Consider the following 22919-nt stretch of genomic DNA (forward strand, 5'->3'; position numbering starts at 1 on the left):
TGCTTTGGCGAAATGTTATTAGAAAAAGAAGGGGGGGAGGGGTAAAAAAATTTACGGATTCGTTTACACTGGTGAAATACACCTGAAAACAAGTGAGGCCACTTCTGCTCAAGCCCCCTGCCCCCCTCAATCAGCATACATTAATGGGCCGGCCCAGTGAGAGAAAGGGAGTGATACCTCCGCCCATCTACCTCTAGAAAGGCCACTCAAGCACCCACTGGGCCGCTGGCGGCCTTCGAACAGCACTGACAGCCCCCAGGCTGCCCACTAAAGCAGCCCACAGCTAGAACTCGACTACCGGCTCTTCGGGCATTGCCCGAGTGCCCGCGTTACCAATCCGACGCTGCGCATGCTGTGTCCCTGTCACGCAGCGCAGCAACTTGTCTTGCTGTGTTGAGTGACTTTTTAGTAAATGTGGGCCTTCTTTACTATTATACCTCCTGTCCTTGACTATTTTAGAGAAAATTTGAAATTCCCCAAATGCTTAAAAAAGAGTTGAAAAGAGCCGCTTCTGAAAAACAAAACCCTAGTAAGAGAGAAAATATTCTATGCTTTTGTGGGATATTCCTTTCCCAAATGTCTCAGCTAGAGGGATGTTTGGATTTGACAGCAAGGGAAGTGCAGACTGAAAACTCCAAGAGGTGAGAGGTACTATCTGTGTCCTTAGGCAGGCTGCGAGATGTCTACTGCCCTCAATCCACAACCCTGGGCGGGCCCTCCTGTCCCCCTCGCCCCTCCCTGCCCTTGGCACCGCCCTCTCAGCGCTCACAGGAGCTCGTTTGGACCGAGAGCACGCACTGAAAGTCGTTCTAAAGTGCCGAAGCATCGCTTCATTAAAACAAACATTTTCGTTCGTCTGGTTCGTCGCCTGACGCTGGTACGATGCTGCGTGATGCGAGCCTGGCATGGTGGGTGCTGCTGACGATGCTGCCGTCGTCCTTGTGGTCTGCAGAAGAAGATGCGGTTCTGAGCCGGGAACAACTCAGCAACTTCTTCAGTGAGTGAAGAGACTGAGAGCAGCCTCTGTCGATCGATTTCTGTGGAAAGATTTTTTTTTAAGTTGATGTAATGGGAGTGTGTCAATTTTGAGCTGCGTGCAACATAAGAAAAAAAAGGCGCTGTGGCATTTTGTCCACTACTCTGTAGTACGTACGTGGGGCTTGCATAGTAACAATGAAAGTTACCAGCGTCGTGACGTTTTCCCCCAAACATGATAAAGCGCAACACCAAACAGTGCAACGTTGTTAGTAGCATTGTAAAGTTAGCGTCCGGGAGTTGTAGGGCGTATGAGGGTGCCAGATGTGTTCCTCGCATTCTAATGGGCCGGTATTACCGCATAATTTTTACCGAGAAATAATGTTAGTTGTTAGCTTCTCTTGACTGGTACTGAGAGGGAGTCATCTAATCCCTCACAGTTTAATGGCACTGCCTTTGAACCCGAGGAAAGAGTGGGGGAGAAATGTATGCCTTCGTAACGCTATAATCGTCCCAAATCTAATCATGCATTTTTTGTCACGTGTTTTGAATTAATGTCCTCTTTTGACTTGCATTTAAAAAAAATGTTTTTAACATGAAATATAACCATTGCCAAGCCGTTAGAGAGAAAGTGACTACTGTATGCTGTTAAAAGATACAAATAAAAAGGATGGGACTACAAATTAGGGGACTCGTCCTTTTGCTCTGAGATTAGCCTTGCATTTAATGTGTTTCACGGGGGAAGAATGCAAGGGGTCATCAGACTCGAATGACCTAGTTTGAAAATGTTTACATAACATCCCTGCCCTCCAAGCAAGTCAGTCTGCTAGACTTCCAGTGGGAAGTAGATGCTTTTAAGAATCGCTGAGGTGGGATTAAAAACATCTTTGCATTTCAAGAGAAGGCACTGGCAGTCACGTGATACCATGGGCACGCTATAGGCAATAACAAACGGAAATATGTAATAGGTTTTTGAGAGCATGCACTCCGGGCTGAACTCGGAATCAAAACCAGTCTTGGACATTTTACGAATTAGACTCTTTTATTGAAGTAATTGAGAGGGAGGGAGTTGTGTTTCCAAAACATAAAAAAGAAAAGGTGCCAAATGTGGAATTTTGCTGCACATTTTCCAAATTTATTTCCTGATGAAATGACTTCGGTTTCCGAAGAAGAGCTAAACAAATATACATTTCTTCAAAGCAATGTGATCTTCAGCAATAGCAACACCTTCCTACGACACTTTAATTTACATACCCACCTACCTAACCCATCACGAACACCACTTACTACACAGATCACCATCCACATCCCCTTGAAAGGCCACACCCTGAACCTCATCATCATCGGAACAAAACTCACTTAAAGTCCGATACACAGCTCTTCCGTTTTGAACGACCATCACCACATTCCATTCAATATGACATCCCACAAACACACTTAAGCCTAAAGCTATACAAGTAATCACCATATCCTCCAATAGTTTTCACATCTACACTAAAAAGCAAGCTGTAATCACACCCCAACCCATCTCAGTAATTAATGCCTATCATCTCTTCAACACTTCCCACACATCACCAAAATATTTAAGTTCACATGCAGTAAAAAGTTTAAACACAGGCACTCTGTAATATTCCATCATATCCAAGAACAAGATGACAGACTAGAAACAACTCAGAAACAATAATCCCTGGCATCTTCCTGAGTGCAAATATAGGTTTGTTCTTCATAAAAGGCATTCTGGCATCAGAGAACATCTTTGGAATAGCTTTTCAGTGATCAAAAGAGAGACAAAAGGGTTGTAGACTAAATAAACAAGCATTGGCATAGCCAATAGGTCTCGCTTTTGGGACCTTATAAGTATTTACTTATGCAGCACAATATCCTTGGTGCAACAACATCAACTGTTGCATGGCTACACACTTATAAGATCTCAATGGCGAGACCTATTGGCTATGCCAATGCTTGTTTTTAAAGTAGCAGAATCAACAGGAGATGGAAGCACCATGAAAGGTCTGAAGGAGTGTGGAAGCAACATAGAGAAGTGTTGATAGTGGCATGGAAGCGACATGGGGGAGTTTGGACAGAAGCTACACAGGGTTTGAAAGTAGCAACGTGGAGGGCACAGGTGGGGGGAAGTACAGACAGGGAGAGAGGAGGAGCGTGCTTCCATGCGGACTCAGGGCAGCAATGGTGAAGAAGCACACAAACGAGCGCTACAGGGAGTGGGTCAGGCGGAAGCACATGGGTGACCGAGAGCAACACTAAGTGAGAGAGAGAGAGAAATACACCTGGGAGACAGCTTAAGAGATATGCACTCCCATGCACTGCTTAAACACAAAGGAAACGAGAACAGCTGATGTGGTTGGTACAGCAGCTCCTCGAGCATTGACAGGTGCTAACACTGAGCTCCCTGTCTGAAAATTGAGGTCGCTGTAGATTACTACCCAGACAAAGCCACTGGTGCTCTGCAAAGGCGAATCCATTCGCTTCCCCGTCATAACTCACGGTTATCGAAAGAGAGCTAAAGTGACACCATTTATCCAATGCCCGATGCTGAAGTTGCTATGGTCTAAGGTTTTGTTTGAATACGCAATCAATGGACACATTTTGAAACCTTTTTCACAGATAGGATTTTATGCAGAAAAGTGGTTACGGTTGTACACCAGGCATCTGATCATTTTTTAAAAACAAAATACGAGATCACTTCCGAAGATATGTAAACACTTTATACATGTCACAAACGTCATTCTTAATTCGGTTTTAGGATGCCTGCCTATCATATTGTCTTAGCAATTGACAACCGTTGTAAATTGGAGGAAAGAAAGGCACAGTCCAATATGATGACTGCATCCAACCCACCAGTTCTCTGTCTAGCTCCGTGCGCTCGCCGTGCTTGGCTGTGACGCGACCTGCTCGGCGAAAGGGTTGGATCGTAGCCTCTTTGGGATGCGGCTGGACTCGTGTATGTGGGCAGCAGCTGCAGGTAAGCCGATATCGACATGGGAAAGCGTCTGAACCGAGTGGGTGGTTCCTGGCTTTTTGTGAGAAGTGGGATGAAACTGCGCGAAGGGCGGGACTCTTTTCGGGTGCAACTGTAACCGTCGTCTGCACCTGCGTTGATTATAGGGAACCGACCCTGCCCTCGCACCCACTGTGTGTGACTGACTGCGGGCAATGTCTTCAGCTTATATGCTTGTCCCGCACAGCCCTCAGGTTGCTTGCCTAGTCAACTTTTTGACAAGCCGCCTGGCGCGCAGCAAATACGTAACTTCCAGCTTGACGGAATGTAAACAAAGACACATTAACAATTACGCCTGGACATTTGACCGACCCACACTAAACAAGCACGCGAGTGGTGCGCGCGCACGTGCCACAGCGAACCATCTGTGTTGAATTATCACGCAGGGCACGATAATTCAAAACAGATGGCACCCGTGCGGGTAACCTCAAGCATTAGGCCGTGGATGGAGCAAAGGCGGGACATGCACACGCCTTTGCCTAATTGCGTGCTGTCTTTGTTAAAAAGACGCACGCAAAGGCCAATAGCCCTTGACAAAAACAAAAGCACACGCACAAGCGTGTGGTCAGATTTTTGAAGCCCTTACATAAAGTCTCGCAGAGCAGCGCATGCGCGCTGCACTATGCCCGACCTAAAAAGGGTTCACTCTCTGTGGCATAGCAAGGTCAGGTGGTACCCGGTGCGGAACATTTCTTGTTAACGCTGGCTTGACAAAATGGCAAAAATATGTTTTTCAAACACATATTTTTGCCATTTTGTCGAGCCGGGGGTGATAGGTGTCATCACTGAGGGGAAGGGGGGTGCAAAATGGCAAAAATATGTGTTTAAAACACATATTTTTGCCATTTTGTCATCCCCCTCAGTGATGACACCGGGGGTGACCCACACCCACTGCACCCCCCTTCCTACGCCCCTGTCCACCATTAACCTTAAAAAAATAATTAACATCTGATATAGCAGCATAGCTATGATACAGGCAAGTGACAAAGAGCTGTCATTCTTCTTGGAGCTTTTAAAAAGATTGAAGATGTAAACATGTAAACCGAGAACACCCTACACAGTGGCCAGCCCTTCCTCCAACCCAACTTCAACAAATGCTTGGTGTGCAGTGGAGGCAACTTTTCCTCCTGGTAAGCCTACCGATGCGCACATCGACAACAGATGTGAAAAGCATCCTCCTGAAATGAGGTCCACTGGTCTAAACGAAAATGACTATCCTCTGTACCATGACTTCTGTGACAGAAAAGCCGCCCTAGACAGCACTTTGCCACAGACCTAGTAAATAAGTTGAGGACATCAACACTGGAACCATGGACAGTGGCACACATATCCATCAGTAATTCATTGCATTTCCATATCCAATAAAGCTAATCAGACATATATTGTAAAATATGTCTATCATTTCATTAACTGTTGTGCAGGTGCAAAACAAAAGTGCTAACATACTAAAGTTAAGGCGCCTGTCAACTACACACAACATCCATCTTTTATTTGCATTTGTAGTCTTTCTCAAGGTCTCCTGACCTTCTTTCATCTGTCTCATATATACAAACTGCTGCCATCCCATGCATATAGATATTCAGTTTGATAAAATTCTCATCTGTTAATTTTGAAGTAAAAAGGCTCTCATTTCGCCAACTCTTGATACTACAATTCCCATAATACACCCCTACTATAAATAGCGTTTCAAATAATACTTTGCTTCTGGTGACATTAAAATGTTGAATTAATTAAAGTTCACCTGAAATCTCAATTTTAATCAACGCCGTGTTGATATCATCAATGGAATTTAGTCCCTCCTAATCAATGTGGGCTACAAATAGCATAATACTATTGAGAGCCATAATAAGAATGGATGTCTCAAACAACAAATTAGCAACATATAATTCATATGACATTATGTACACCTAATAGAGAAAGAGATACAAAAGTATCACCATCTTAATGATTAATGTGATTAATTAACCCCATATTTTACACACTCCTTATGTTCATCAAGAAAGTAGCGTAATCATTCATCTATTTGACACCGTTTGGTTATAGAGTTGACCATTCAGGTGATTTTAGATCCTAATTGTATCATTTTCAGTTCACAATTCCATCCTCTGTGATGATTATTTTGGCTACTATCACCTGCAAAACCGTAGTTGGGAATAATCAGTATTATGGTTTTCCTTGATGTGAATTGCAATTGGATATATTTCATCTACTCTTTTGAACATACTGTTATGTTATGCATTCCTAAACCATAACTGACTGATTCACCTCCCACACAAATCAGGGTGCATAGACTTTGCAATATGTATACAGTGTACATACACCTACAATTAAGGAACAACTGATCTCAAATATTTTGCCACTGCTCCCTGTTATTTGCCCGCATTTATTATAAAATACATATTGCAGTTTTCAGGTAAAGTACCATTGTAACTTAGCCATGTTTTTGGAGTTGTCAGGAGTTTATATAAGCTCCTAGTTAGTCTGTCCCTTTAGGTTTCTGCTCTTAGTAAACTGATTTTCGTGATGAGAGAAAAGTTGTTTCTCCAAGTGGAATCTATAGATATTATTTCTAATTTTGATCTTTAGTATAGATACCTTTATCCAAGGTACTTAAAAAAACAAAACATCAAACAGTACAATACACAAGGAGAAAACATGGTGTCAATAAAGGTAATTTAAGGATACGCTTACTCTGATACAGTCAGCATATGCATGTGTTCCTTCAGTAGTTTCTTAACAACTGAAAAAGTAGAGGCAGAACAGACTGAAATCAGAAGACTGTTCCACAAGGAGGGAGGAGTGTGAGAGAACAATAGCGTGAGGAGGCACATTGAGGTTGGGAAACAAAAGAAATTGAGAGCCAGAATGAAGGGAATGGGTTGAGAGTTATGGAGGTAGTGAAGAACATAAACATGGTGAGATAAGTAAGCATAGGCATCTATAGATGATACAAAGCTATGGAATCTAATCTGATATGTATGGTGCAACACTCAAAGTTGAGTTTGAGGAGAAATATGAGCACAATAGTCAAAAGAGAAAAGAAGATAATGCAGGAATTTGAAGTTAACTGAGCAAATATTTAGGAAGGCCAATGTATACTGAGCAACAATATTTGATAAGACAAAAAAGCAAACACTGAAGCAGTAATTCGACAAAGGAAATGGGTTAAAAAAGGTTTGATTTTAAGAACATGACGGAGATGAAAGCAGCAATTCTTGGCAACTAAAGAAAATTGTTCAGAAAAAGTCAGTGAAGAATCAAAGATGATTCCAATATTCCTAGTTAAAGAAGAACATGGGAGAGAAAATGAGTAAACATAGTTCAGAGGAATAGATATAGCTGAGGCAGGTAAAAAGATAATCTTCATTTTCTTAGACGTCCTATTTAGGGAATGCAACAACATCCAATTTTCAAGAGTGGACAGGCAAGCAGTGATCTGGTTATGAAAAAAAACAGTAAAAGAGGCACATGAGAAATTGATTTGAGAGCCATCAGCATACAAATGTTATTTAAATTAAAAGGAAGGCATAGTATACAAAGAAAGACAACAATAGACCAAGAACTGAGTATGGAGCACTGCCCCTTTCTAGGAAATGGAAGAGGAGCAATGACAAAGATAAGAACGGAACCATTTAAGAACAATACCCGAGAGAAAGACAAAGAAGGATGAGAATAGCACATTGTTTATTGTGTTGGGTGTGAACTAGAGCACCAGACACAAGGACCAGTGCAGACTCAGTGAGTTGACCAGGAAGAAAACCAAAATGAACAGGAGAGAGAGGATAATTAGCATGAAAAAAGGAAAGGACTTGAGAAAAGATAATATGTTCCAGTAACTTAGAAAGAAAGGAAAGCAAGAAATAGGTCTGAATAGATGAGATTTTGAGATCGAAAGCAGGCATTATAAACAATGTTCCCTCTAATTGTTTCCCTCTGTGTGCGGCAGAGTAAGGTCTCTGTGCACTGCAGCGGAGGTTATGTGCGCCAAGAGCCCGACCGTGCTTGTGGACAAGGGCTTTAAGTGGGATGAAAAAACTGGGGGTTTCTCAAAGAGGCGTGACCGATGCAATTAACGACGTGGCTTAAAAGCAATTAAGCTAAAAATCTGTGCTTAGCATAGTGTGCCACCCGACTAATATTTTGCTTCTTCTGTCATTGCATCCAGATATATAATACAAGTAACATTACACCTACAAGAAGCCAGGACTATTGGCTTTGTCAATGGTTGTTTGTAGCATAAAGCTGTATATAATATTGAAAATGCTTCTGCTCTTGTGGTAGAGGTTGTGGCTTAATACTCGAGCTGCCGACTTAGGAGATGGGTTTTGAGTCTAAGGGCCAAATAAATTTAAAAATCATGTAAATCGCTCCAATACCTTTGGGTTGAGTTCGCACTATATAAAACATGCTGCATTTCTTTTCTAAATGCGGGGCTGTCTTTTGAAAGAATTTATGTTGAATGCAGCCCATGACGAATGCTGTGATCAGGGGGAGCAACTAGACCCGAACTTCGGGGGGGGGGGGGGGGCTAACACTCCCAGCCAAGGCTCGCCCTAGCACCGGTCGCACACTATGCAACAGTGGCGCCCCCTCCCCCATTTCCTCCTCCTACATGAATTCCCTCACCACCACTCACCAACAATGCACCTCATCTCTCTATGCTGTTTATGGAAACAATGGATCTGATGTGGTCTAAAGGTCCATTCAGGAGTGACCCTCTTGGGGGCACTAACAATTGAGAGTGGGAAATTAATTCTTGGAAAGGGAGCGATAAGTAATATACAAAAGGGATCATAGGGTCAAGTATATACAGGTATTTATTCAAAAACAATAGTATTCAGGAGCTTACATAATAAGTGACAAACAGCGTGGTGTGAAAAGTGAAAGTGAAATTAAAATAAAACATCGCATTGACAACAGTAGTGCGAACTCCTTAGAAAAGTTATACAAAGTAAAAGGAGTTCATGTTGTTGGGGGTCGACGGCGTTTTGAACTCATTTATTTGAGTTCATCATCAGGACAAACATTGGTGAGCAAGCTGAATCTAAAATTATTGGAAGGGGGGGGGAAGGAAAAAATAATAAATATAACAGAGTCTGATCCCTGGATATATTTATCATAGTTAAGTCACTATTTAATTTTAAAGGCTTCCTATTGAGTAAATATGCATATTTAGCTCATGCATACAATTTATATCATAGAGTAAATCATCATTTAGAAAAAATAGGTAATTAAGGAAACGAAAAAGTGTCAGAGTCATAATTAGTAGTCGGAAAAACAGAGTAAACCAGATCTGACAGATAAGAATGCACTTGCAAACTGGGCAACATTCAGAGTTCATACTTAATTAGATACAGTCAGGGAAGGGAGTGGCGCTGTTGTGAAGAATTACAGGAAAATTCTGAACACAGCGGCACTGATATGGAAGCACTTATGAACTCTCATCAAGAAATGAGAGCAGGTAAGGCGCGAGGACAAAGCACGACTACCAGTGATAAAGGTACACTTACTGGGTATGAACGCAGTTACTTGCACTTCATGGGTGGAATGCGCCTGTGAGACACTACGGTCCTTAAAGTGAGCGCGTGGAAACCTGGGAGGGAATGGGTGGTTAATTAATTACCAGGTTCAAGGAGTGATGCGAAGGGGCGTGAGAAGCTTGTTGAACAACAGTAAGTGATTTCTGCTGATTGTGGACCTTTTGAAAGTATTTATGTTAGTCACAGCGCCCATCAAGGGCTGTATTTAACATAAATACTTTCAAAAGGCAAACAATCAGCCCCACAGCTTCGCTCTATTTAGAAAAGAAATGCAGCAAGTTTAAAGCACGAACGTGTGCTTTCATATGATCATTTATAAACTTGCTGCATTTCTTTTCTAAATAGAGCGCAGCTGTGGGGCTGATCATTTGCCTTTTGAAAGTATTTATGTTAAATGCAGCCCTTGATGGGCGCTGTGACTAACATAAATACTTTCAAAAGGCCCACAATCAGCGACGGCAAGCGTGCACTATTTAGAATAGAAAGGCAGCCAGTGCAGGAGCATTTTCTTTCTTTCGGCGCAGGAACCCTCTATCGGGATGTGCTGTGTGTGCACGCTTCACACATAGCACTGTGTGCTTGGGAGAACAGAGGTGCGCGGGAGCGCAGGCGCGCACCTTACAGGGAACAGTGATTATAAATAGAGATAGAATAGTAGCAGATTTGTAAGATGAAAGAAAGAACCCAGAAGTAAGAGACACATTGAAACAAGAGACCAGCTAGGTTGTAGGCTGAGGATGCACAGTTTTCACCAGAGGGATGGGTAATGGATCCCTAAGAAATGCAGTATATCTTGCTCTGGATAGGTAAAAGTGGACATCTGTAGAAAAGTGGAGAAAATGTGCATTTTCTGCATGGACACCCCTGATTTGTAACCTTTTTAAGACTTTCTGTCCCAAAATGATTAATTTAACTTTCCCATAAGTCCATGGTGGTTGGTGCAGAAATGGTACCACAGGACGTCAGGTAGAGAGATTGTCTGTGAGAGTTTTTAGCAGGTCCTTTTTGGATGCCTCAAGAGTAAGGGGTCTTAAGGGAAACTTGATAAGGCAGGAGAGATGCAGGCTGTCAGCTACATCGGTGCACCTTATAGATCTCGGTGACTTACAGCAGTAGAACACAGTTAAGTAGAGCTGAGCAGGTGAATAGTCTAATTTGACATGTTCTTTCTGTTAAGCCACATTTAAGACATTGAGCATGCAATAAAAGAGCTTTTTTTAGGCTTATCTGATATTTATCAGGATTTCTAAAATAAATTGTCGAATCATTTGAGTGTGTGGACCACCAACAGTTAGAATAGTTAATTCCAACCAAAAACAGCAATGCCCTGCAGTGTAGCTGGCTCAGCTGATCCTTTCGAATTGCAGATTTGATATTGCAGTTAACCTGTGGTTAGTGTTGTGGATTACTTGTGATATGATTAAGCCTGTTTTTAGTATTCATCAATGGAGCGCTTAAAGTAGAGGAGAATCAGGTGTTGTACAAAGACCTCATAAAACAAAGTAATATTCCTGTGGGTCAGAAGGGTCCCCTCCTTAATAATGTTCACAGAACAAAAAGATTTGGAAAGATAGTGGCAATCTTGAAGTTGTTGCCAAAAAGTCAAGATGCTGGCAAGATCAATGAGCCAATTAATTTCAATAATTACTGTGACCAATTACCAAGGCAGCAAAGTATCCCATTATGTATTAGTAATACTAATAGAAGTATAATTATTGACTCCAGCCTGTCTGATGTCTCAAAGCAATGTTGACCAGCTTGTCACCACCGCCAAGTAAAATTTACTCCCAGATCAACCCCAAAGAACTGCTCTGAACCTGATTCAATTTATCCCTGAGATACTTCAAAGGTATCAGATACTACCCAAAGAGGAGCCCAAGTGCATGGATTAAGTGACACATCAGAGCTACTTCCTGAACTAGATTTACTTGTAGCTACAAGAGATTACCCCAATGCACAAACTATTATTAATACACAGACAACAACTAGAAATCTATTCTGAAATTGCAGTCCGCAGACACACAAGATGACCCTCAGCTTACTGACCCTATTTTAACAACAATAGGACCAATAAGTACAACAGTAACACAAATGACAGATGCTCTTAGGTATCAGTGGACTTTATTATCAGAGCAGATATCACTTTTAAAGGCTATTTTTTTTTTATGTGTTAGAAACTTGTTAGTTTAATGAATGAGCTAATGAGCAGGATCTTCTCATGAGAAGGAATGCAAGAAGACCTTGAGGATCAATGCAATTACATCAACAAATGCTGATTTCACTACTGTTCTGAAATTCACGCTTCTTGCTGTCAATCTTCTTACACAGACTAACCTTACTACACTGTGCAGAAAATGTGCAATTGTACAACACTGAATAAAATGGATTCTAGGCCACAGAAATATATGAAACTTTGCCAGCATAAGCTCTACATGTTAATAATAAATTATTTTGAAATTTGAATATATAACATATTAGTACATGTTAGCGACTAGATAGATAGTACATGTTAAGGTGTACTTGTGTTAGGATGTGTTCATAAAAAAGCAGCTGGTATCACAACACCAAATATGTGATTCTGCTTTCTCATATCTAACCGTCAAAGAAAAAAGGAAAATTGTATTTTACCATGCAGGTTAAATTCTATGTTGCCCAATAAAATGTGTTAATTGGAGAAAGTATAGCAATAAAAGTAGTTTCATACATTTATTATTATAGTGCAGAGGTCAAATGCAATGGTTTTGCTAAACTATACCCTAATCTCTTGCTCATAGCATAGGTCACCTATATCAATACTAGGTCACAGTATGGACCTTTGCTTTTTTTTTTTAATTCTTTTTTTGTTTTACCCCTTTTTCTCAATATACACATTGTATTACATATCATTCATTTGTACATTTGTACATTTTCCAATCAATTTTTTTAACACCCATAATTTTACATTGTCTGGTTTGAGATTTAAACAATACACAAATAACATAAAGCACAAAAAAAAAAAAAGAAAAAAAAGGAATTTGATAGAACCTATATTTCATATTATATTACATTATCCTGCAATGCCATACTCTCTTTCCATTTCGCTATTGGTTCCCAAATTTTAAACCCTAGCCTTCTTCCCCTTTTCCCCTTACGTGCATATATTGCTTTCTCAAGGTTGTAGCTAGCTAATAAATTTGCCAGCCATATTTGCACTCCCGGGGGTATCTTATCTAACCATGCTCTTGCTATTGTCAGTCTCAAAACTGCGGTGGCCATAAACATAAATTCCTTGTGTTCAGGTCCGTCCTGATTGTCTCTCCCGAACAGGATCCTCATAGGTGACAATTTTATTTGTATACCAAGTGTATTACCAAGAAAATCTTCTACATTTTTAATCAAGGTATACAGCTGGGGGCAGGTAGCAAACATATGAATTATATCTGCGTCCCCTGCATTACATCGGGGGCAGGTGGTGCCAGTGGAGCCTCCCCACTTAGCTATTCTAGCGGGGGTGTGATACAATGAAAATAGAGTCTTGTAGTGCTGCGATTGCAGGGGACCCGAACACAAAATATTACAACCCATGTCCAAGGATTCTTGAAAGCTTCCAGGCTCCACCCCCAGTTTTTCAACCCACTTATTACTAACTTTTTCCATATCATCTATCTTCCCTTTTGCTAGACATGCATAGAAGGATCTAATTGTACAGTCCCCTCCTATTTTTATTTTCTCCAGTACTTCATTACTGTTAAACCCCACGCTACCACCCTGCTTACGACAAAGAAAACTCCTTACCTGTAGGTATTTAAAGAAGTCCTTTCTCTCAATACCATACTTGAGGGTGAGGTCTACAAACTGGACTATCCCCTCCTCGTCCATTAAATCTCCAATCTGTGCTATCCCTTTTTGAGTCCATCTCGCCATTGTCGAATCAGCAAATACTTCTGCAGGGAAGGATTTATTCTTATAAAGCCTGACATATCTATTATATCTTCCCAGTCCCATTTTTTTTAGGAAGGCATTCCAAATCCTGTATGCTGCCACTACAGTCTTGAATCTGGTCCTTTTATGGTATCCAAACTCAACTCTGTTTAAGAAGTTATTTTCTGCCTCTGCCCCCAATACTATAGAGTACACTTCCGTGGACATGGTCGTAACCCCTGTGTCGAGTCCCCCACCCCCAATTAGCCCCTGCATATACTGTAATGCTGCAGCCATTTGATATAGCCTAAAATCAGGGACCCCCCATCCCCCTCTTTCTCTTGGTAGAGTCATATACTTGTAGGCCCGCCTGGTTTTCCCATGCGCCCAGATAAACCTGTTCAGTACTCTCTCTAGCAGATTAAACCACTTAACTTCAAAAACCAAAGGGATAGAGCGAAAGAAATATAAAAATTTGGGCAAGATCAACATTTTAATCACGTTAGTACACCCCATAAGAGAGAGATGTAAATTGTTCATCCTCTCCAGGTCTCTCTTCACCTTATCGATCAGAGGGGTCAATTTCATTTCTACAATCTTATCCAGGTCCGCCATTAATGACACCCCTAAATACACTGCTGAATTAACCACCCTATCATCATTACATATAGTATACCTGTTTTTTATAATCTGCGTTTTTAATCTGTTTAGACTATACCCCGATATCTGTCCAAACACCTGGGCCTCTATCTCAACCTCCTAGCCAAACACCAAGAACACCCTCACAGTGGACCTTCGAGAGAGGCCTGTTAAAGGATCCTGTATATAGGGAGCACATGACAGCCTGGATTGAATGTTTTTGGGATATTAATAGGGGGACAGCAGCTCCAGGAGTGGTTTGGGACACTTTCAAGGCAGGAGCACGGGGAGAAACAATTAGTTTTGTTTTGGGAAGACAAAAGAGAGAAAGAGATAAGAGAGAGCAGGTTGGGCAGAGACTATTAAGAGAGGAAGGAAATTTAAGTAGGGCCATAGCACAAAATCTACCTTTAGAAGAATACCTGCTTAAAATTATAGCTCTAAAAGCTGAAGCGGTGGAAGGGTTGGCTAGGCAAGCTGCAGATAATTTCCTGACAAAGAAGGAAAAGACGTATGAACTTAGCGAGAAATACTTCTCCACCGATAATGTCAGAAGAAGATAGGGAGATATTAGATGGACCCCTACAGTTGGAAGAACTTAATGAGGCCCTCGGTAGTTTACCAGCTGGTAAAGCAGCAGGGCCAGACCAAATTCCGCTTGAATTTTACCAAATATTTAAAAATGTGCTTTTGGCAGATATGTTCCTAATAATGCAACAAGCGCAATTAGGGGAATCCAGTCCGGAATCATGGGGAGGGGCTGATATAATTGTAATTTTGAAAAAGGGGAAGCCGCCAGAAGTACCAGGGTCATACAGACCAATTAAATTAATGAATTCTGATATTAAAATATATTCTAAAATCTTAGCAAAGAGGCTGGCAGGGATCATCGAGCAGCTGGTAACCCCCATACAGCATGGATTTATTCCTGGAAAAGGGACAACGCAGCACGTTAGGACCGTTGTTACTATGTTCGACTCTGCAGGTATCCTAGGGGATCCTGTCGCAGCACTTTTCCTAGACGCTGAGAAGGCATTCGACAGGGTCTCCTGGGATTACCTTTGGCAGGTCATGAGGTGGTGTGGGATGGGGTAACCTTTTATAAAAGCTATACGGGTACTCTACAGCATCCCAACAGCGAGAATTAGAGTGAATGGAGGGCTGTCAGATACAGTAAAAATTGCTAGGGGGACCAGGCAGGGATGTCCCTCCTCTCCCCTCCTTTTTGCGCTATATCTCGAACCGCTACTGCGACGACTCGAAGCTAATCAAGAGATACCACCAATGAGGGTAAACGGCTGCACGGTGAAGACCTTAGCCTATGCAGACGATGTAGCTATTCTAACCCCGAACCCCACTCTAGCTATAAAGGAGGTTGAGATAGAGGCCCAGGTGTTTGGACAGATATCGGGGTATAGTCTAAACAGGTTTTAAAGGCTATTTTTACTAACATAAAGGTTGTTAATGATGTATCAAATCAAGCATCATTACTAAACTTAAAAACTTTAATTTGTGACTATCAATATTCATTGTGGGATGATAATTTAATTGAGCAGATACAACTACTTCCGATTAAAACTGTGCATTATTTATATAAATCATGTATTAAAAAAATGTCTATTAAGAACTCGATGTTAATATTATTAATCATCCTGGTGTCACTAAAAGATTTTTTTGTATCTATGAATAAAAATACAACAAATCCTTTTTTAGATTCTAATGGCTTTTGTAGTCAAGACTTACCTCTAATCACTCTCAGCTAATGAGATGAAAATGCATAAAACACAAAATAGCCTGTGGTCAATGCAAACAGGTATCTAAAGATATGAAAGCTAATAAAACAACTAGCATAGCCTGTAATCAACATAACCCGATATCTGGTAATTATATTACAAGTCCGAGCAAGATAACTAAGATAAACAAGATAAGGGGAAAGGAGTTGGCCTAACGTCTAGGGAGGTCAACCTCAAATCTGGGGAACCGGGTTTGTGTCTGGGCAAAGATGCGCAACATCCTGTTATTCTGGGCAAATCACTTAATCTCCCTGTGCCTAACAAAAATGAATGTGTCCTCATATAACGCAACTGTTGCTCGTGTAAAGCGCTCTGATACCCGAAAACTTCGGGTCAAGTTTGCGCTATGTAAGACTCCATTAACATAAGATAAGATAACATAACATAATACATCAACTGCATTAGATAGTAACATGGTTGTGAAATTGTGTTCCAACTCTGAAATCCAGAAATGATTCCCACCCCATTTAAGCAAACAAATTTTCAAAAGCTTAGCAAAAATTTGTAGATCCATAAAACCAGTATAGTAATGAATAATATAATTGGAACCCCAAAAAGATTTTTTCCAAAATTTTAGGGACTTTAAGGGGCTAAACTTGGCCATTTGACCTTGATTTCAACTACTGCTGTTGATAACAAAGCATCTGTTCAAGAATAGTCTGCTGCAGAAAGTTGAGCTCAGCTGCTTCTTCAACTCAAGCTACAAAAACAAAAATCTTTTCAAATGGAGTCTGTTAAAACTATGCCAGTAACAGGATGTAAGGTTAATGATGATTCTAATAATCAAGGAACTGTTTCTTTGGTAAATGATTTTAAATGTGGCAATCTAATACAAGGAGAAGTTGACAATACTTTACCAGTGTGAAAGCCCTTCATCAGCCAGTGAACTAGGTTTAGGCTACTGTTCAGTCACTAGATGTAAAACTGAAGCCTGCTTGAAACATTCAGGCAGTTACCAGGTCAAAAACGCTGAGAATGTAAATTGCATTGAGGTCTCCTCTGCTTCTACACTTTCAGAAAAAGTTCATGGAAACGACCCTGTGGGGAGAGGATGTAGCCTTATGGCTTGAGCGGTCGACCTCGAAGCTGGGGAACTGGGTTCGAGTCTCGGCAACCACGCTCAACATCCTGTGATTCTGGGCAAATCACTTAATCTCCCCATGCCTAACAAAACAAGCATTTGCAATGCAACATGTCTCGCATTTACGAGAGTTTCAGCTATTGGCATTGTAAATGACAATGCCTCTTATTTAGATTTTTGAAACATAAATAAAACGCATTGTCATTTACAATGCCAATAGCTTAAACTCGCATAAATGTGAGATCTATTGAATTGCAAATGCTTGTATTTAAAATAAACTACATCTTTTACACATATCAGAGTCCCATGTGCGTAGCGGTGCCTGGGGTGATGCGTCTACAGACAGGAAAGGGCTGCAGAGCTCAGATACATGAGGATAGGGGCAGCAGAGAGGATATCACATGGGGAGGGACACCCCAGCTTTGCACTTTTGTGAGAGTAGGAAGAAGCCTTTTCAGAGAGCTCAGCGGAAGCGGGGGGTGATTGTACATGTATGCCAGCATCTGCACAAGCAGTGGACACTGCTCGTGATGTGCCACTGCACGACGGCCTAGAAAGTTTCAGCGGACAGTTATGCGGACAGTCATGCACACACACACACCTAGATTGGTACTTGTGGGAGAACTTTGGCTATTGGATACAGCCATCCACTCCTGGGCAGCTGCAAGGCCCCAGTGGGAGTGTCGGCAGGGAAGTACTGTGGTGTGTGCACACACCGAGACTTGTACAGAAGTGTAGGGGGACTGTGGGAGGAAGGGGGGCACCCGGGGCACAGCACTCACCAGTGGGCTCTCCACATTGATGGGGGACTTGGGGTCACTGATGGAGGGACTTGGGGTCACTGATGATGGGCCTTGCTGCCAAAGCCTAGCGGTGGCGGCGCCCTCCCTCTACTGGGGCGCACGGCAGGAAGAACCTCTCTTCTGCCTACTAGGGGCTCTGCGGGCGCCTCGGACACATTGATCCCGTGGCGTGGAGGTCCCCGTGCTGCTCTGCCTAGGCTCCGGGGAGAGCCCTGGCTGCATGGCAGACCCTGCCTCTCGCTTCCTGCAGCAGGCAGAGCTTTGCCAGAGTGGCGGCAGTGCATTCCTTCGAGCCCGGCCCCTCCGTGGCAAAGTTGGGGATCCTGCTCCTGCAGAGTGACCCTCCTGGATCCTACCCGCTCACTCCTCCATGCCACTGTGGGTGGCGGGGAAATGCTGCTGCCCGTCTCCTCCATGCTCGGAGACCATCAATCAGTCTGACTCGGCCCCCTTTACCACAACCCTCCTCTCCCCTGCACACAAGCAGACAGGAACAGGAGCCAGTGCCCCTCCGCTGTCCCGGACTGCACCGTTTTCATTCTCAAATTTGCCCCCATGTGCATGGTCTACTCCTACAGATTCCATTCCCCCATTCCCCCTTGCCCATGTCTGCCCTCTTCACCTGCGGCCACTTAACCCCTCGCGTTCTCCCCCCGCGGCTTACCACCTTCCTCTCACGTGACGTCACCTGAATATCCGGAGGTCCTTTCCCTGCAGGCATAGAACTGGTCTGTTCGCTGCTTCACGCGCCATGAAGACAAATGGGCTCGAAACATGCATGTTAAAACCACCTACAGGCTGTAAAAACGCAATAGTGCTTCTCGAATATTTTACTTTTATAACAAACCGTGCCTAGGCCTGCCCACCCACCTCCTAAATGCTTTTTGTGGCCCCCTCCAAGATCCCCATACCAGCGTGTGACCTCACTCCTCTCCCCCACCCCCCTCTTTGCCAATTAAGAGGTGTTCGGATATTCCAAAACCAAAAACTGGAACATTCCATAGACAGAAGTAGGGTTAATGTTGACACCACAGTGGACACAAACGACTGCCCAGCAGCGCAACCTTGGCACGTCCATAGGCCTCTGCAAGACTGAACCGATATAACACGAAACAGACTAACATTTAATAAATTATACACTTTGTTCCATTTCTGAAAGTGTTGACTAGCCTAAGCAACAGATAAAGTGGATCTCTATTGTCACACATTGACAGCTCATTCAGTCTGCTTGTCGATGCATTCTGGGGTTTGTAGTCCTGCATTTAAAATGGCGAAAACAAAACCAAATTACCAGAAAGCAAATGATAATAAAAACTAGGGCTAGGTAAGTTTTAATATGCGAATGCAGGGCGTAGGAGGAAGGCCGTGGAGAGATGCACATATATTTTCAAAAAGGATTTATTTACATTCCTAACATATATTATCAGAAAATAATCCAGGGTCCCGTTTTTAGACACAGGAATTGTGGCAACCTTGTGTAAAAACTGCTAGAAAAAAGCAACGAAAAATAATGTCGTTTCGGAAGGCACTTTTGCCTCTCAATAGGAAGCCGACCAGAATAGGATTAATGACTACGCCTTGACCGAAGGTCTTCTCCGACTTGGATCACCCCTCTTTAACAAGCGTGGTCACGAAAGTGAAAAAGGACCGCGCTGCAGCCGATCTCTTGTCTTTATGGGGCCATGTGTTAGAACACATGACGCCAGCCACTGGAAATGAGGGGTTGGGCTTAAAGCCCTCTTCTCAAAATCCTCTCCTACAAAATCTCTTGCGGAGGAGGAGCAGGGCTCTGCCCTGCAACGCAAGCGAGACCTAAAAATGAATGTGTCCATCTGTAACGAAACTGGTGCTCATGTAAAGCCCTCTGATACCTGATATCTTCGGGTCTAGTTTGTGCTATATAAAACTAAAAAAAAAGAAATAAAACCCATTGAGAACAGAAATAGAATTAGATACAATATGTGTCACTAGAACCATCGTAAAATAGTACTTGTGCAAAAGGAGATTCTGTTATAAAGTTATTAATTTAAATCATTACAGGACTCTAAATTAACCAATATACTCACACTCTTCACTTTTTAGGGCTGGGGGCCGGGGGTAGGCAGGTGGGAGCGTTGTGCAGGGGTCTGGGTTTAGGGCTCGGGTCTGGGTTTATTTTTAAGGGCTGAGGTGTGGGGAGTTGCATTGGGGTTTGGAAAAACCGTTACCATGCATCTACCTTTAACATACATGCCTTTACAATTAAAATTGTTGTAAAGCCATACATGGTAAAGGCTATATGTGGTAATGCCATTCACGTTGTAACAGCTGTATTGTAACGCATGTGTTACAGCAGAATGTGTGGTTCCGTCACACAATCTCTAAATAACGTGAGTGAAAGTCCATAGTAGCTATGGCATAGAGCAGACAGTATTGAGCTAAGGCAATATTTAAAGTATTTATGCAGTAGTAAAACAGTAATAAAATCGAAATGCAAAACAATAAAAAATCTCAAACCAAATTGGAACAATAGGGTCAAATGTAATAAACTCAATGACACCAAAATGACAAAAGTCCAGAAAGGTGAAACGGAGATAGATATTTGTAAAGTTTTAAGTAGACATATGTCCAAAAGAAGACGCAATTATAATTAACGGTCACTGTAGACTGGAACCTAGGCGCTATTTGAGGCTTACCATGATGGAGCATGGGTTGATTACACTAACTAGATTTATCATTAATCCTAGTCAAAGATTTTACCTTCTGACTTAGTCCTTTAAGCCCCAATCCACTGCAGGAGTACACTTCTAAAGGTGGTACTTAAAGACTCAAAGGGTGTCAGGAGGAGGCTTACAGCAGGGTCCAGGCCAGGTAGAGTTGCTACTGGTCAGCTTGGCAGTTGTAGGGAATGCTTCTTGTACTATGTTGTATCCCTATAGCTTGAACAGGAGGTCAGCTTTGTGACTGTTGGAGTCCACTTCTTTGTCCTGCGTTCAAGAGGATGAAGGCCAAGTCCTTCAGACCTCCTGTCAGGTCATAGACAGCAGGTTCTTTTCTGCTCTTCCTCAGGTCTAGCAGTGTACTGAAGTGGGTGTCTGGAGGCGCTACATCTAATTTTAGCACTAGCTAGTGGGTGGGGAATGCGTCTTGGACACGCCCTAATCAGTGGGCTAAAAGTTACCGGGGCCAACCCTACCCATTTAGGGCATTTTCAATATGGCAAAAGACTTCAGCCGCACTAAACCTGGGCTCTGAGGGCTGGGGATATGTGTGGGGAGTGAACTATGGCAATCCTATTGTCACAACAGGTGCTGCAGTCCACTAGTGGCATTTGGCTTCCAGGCCCTTAGTACATTTTGTTCCATATACTAGGGACACATTGACAATTTATATATACCAATTAAGAGTAAGCCAATTCGACCATGTTAAAAAGGGGGAGCACAGGAACTTTACTAATGGTTAGCAGGAGTAAAGTACACAAAGTTCTAAAGCCAGCAAACAGTACAGGGTCCAGAAAAAGGCAAAAAATCAGGGTTGATCATACAGCAAAGACTGATTTCTCACAGAGATATTCTGTCTGTTATGAATGACCTCTGCCCTCTCCATGCGGTTCATAAAAACATACATTAGTCTGATGAGGTTTGGTATTTGCAGGGCAATACTCTCACTTAATTAAACAGATGGGAATATTTGTTTTCAGGAAACTAAAACAAAAATTGTGTGATAATTTCTTTTTCAAAAAGAGTGACAAAAGTTGGGAAACGTGGGAGGTGGAATGCTGGTGTTGTGCAGCCAGTACTTCCTTATCATTCCTTTTTTCAGTGACAGTCATATATGTAACTTAGTTTGTATGCAGAAGGGCTAGACTTTGTGGGGTGACAGGATACTGTACAGGAAAGGCTCCTTTGTAGCAAAGGTTTGTAGAATATTTGGAATAGCTATGAATGGTGAATACATTAGTAAGACAATGAGATTTAACCCCTTCTGTGCCACTCCCTTTCCCCCTCCTGTGCCGGGCGTTTCATTAGTGGGCGGGTTTCATGACGAGATAGTCTCGTCATGGGCACAGCGCGACCGTGCTCCATGACGAGACTATCTCGTCATGGGCACAGAAGAGGTTAAATATGTTTGAGATGAACATCAAATCAGACCTGCTGTACTGAGTACATACTTTCCCACAAGACAAACGTCAGGCACACAGTAATAAAATTACAAACATACACAACATTACAGTTGTCAAATCTATACAAACCCCCCCAAGAAAGCCTAATAAGGATTAGCATTTTGCAAATCTTCTACCCCCATGATCCATGGTTTATTTAAGAAGGTCACCATCACCAAAACCCTTGCCTATTATTGTAAATGTTGAGACTCCATTTATCAAAATACCTGCCTACAGGCTTTGACCGTAGTGTAGTACCAATCCACTGTTAAAAGTCAATTGCATTTAACACACGCTTTTCACAATACGTCGGGCATACTGGCTTTCTCACAACCTTTCACACAAAACAGATCAAATTTAAGAAATCTGACATAATTTTTTCCAGTACCTCACTAAGGCCAGTAACTTCTACCATAGCCTTAACACCAAAACCAATATAACTTATATGCCAGCAGTCATCATGCATTTAGTTATAAAATTACAAATATCTTCAAAATTACAGTTTGCAAAGCAATAAACAACCCCTTTCAATAGGGCTAAACAAGCATTATCGCAATAAAATCTTCTGTCTCCCAGGCTTTGTCACAGGGAATGACAAATACCGAAACCCTTGCCTTCTGCAGTAATCTGAGATTTAATTTAATAAAATTCAGCCTATAACACAGCATGATAACATTCCTATTGGCTTTAACAAATATTTTTCACAATGAATAAGTCTAGCATGCTGCCTTTGTTACAACATTTTATAATAAAGAAATCAGACCTATGGCTCCTGCCATAACTTTTACTAGTGAACCAAACAGGCCTGTCCCCTTTATCATTGGCTTGTCACCATTACCAACTCAAGCCCACAGTAATCGGCGTAAGCTTTCCGACAAGGGAACCATGAGGCATGCTGTTCCAGAATTAGAAATGCAAACAACATTATAGTTGGCAAAGTAAAATCCTAGGGCCCAGATAGCAAACATTTTGTGCTGTGTTTGCCTCACAAAAGTGATGCACACCAGCCCAATTTGTTTTTTAAATGT

At 42.2% G+C, this 22919-nt stretch overlaps 1 protein-coding gene across 1 annotated transcript in view; it reads left to right on the plus strand.

Moving 5' to 3' along the window:
* The first annotated feature begins 760 nt into the window (after nt 1-760).
* Nucleotides 761-22919, plus strand: part of PLA2R1 (phospholipase A2 receptor 1) — a 946386-nt gene continuing 924227 nt past the window's right edge. The window contains exon 1 of the mRNA XM_085645464.1: nt 761-997. Coding sequence (XP_085501590.1) covers nt 883-997 — 115 coding nt within the window. The 5' untranslated portion in view covers nt 761-882. The remainder of the gene's footprint in view (nt 998-22919) is intronic.

This window comes from Triturus cristatus, chromosome 3_1, assembly GCF_964204655.1.
Source record: "Triturus cristatus chromosome 3_1, aTriCri1.1, whole genome shotgun sequence".
Lineage (NCBI taxonomy): Eukaryota > Metazoa > Chordata > Amphibia > Caudata > Salamandridae > Triturus > Triturus cristatus.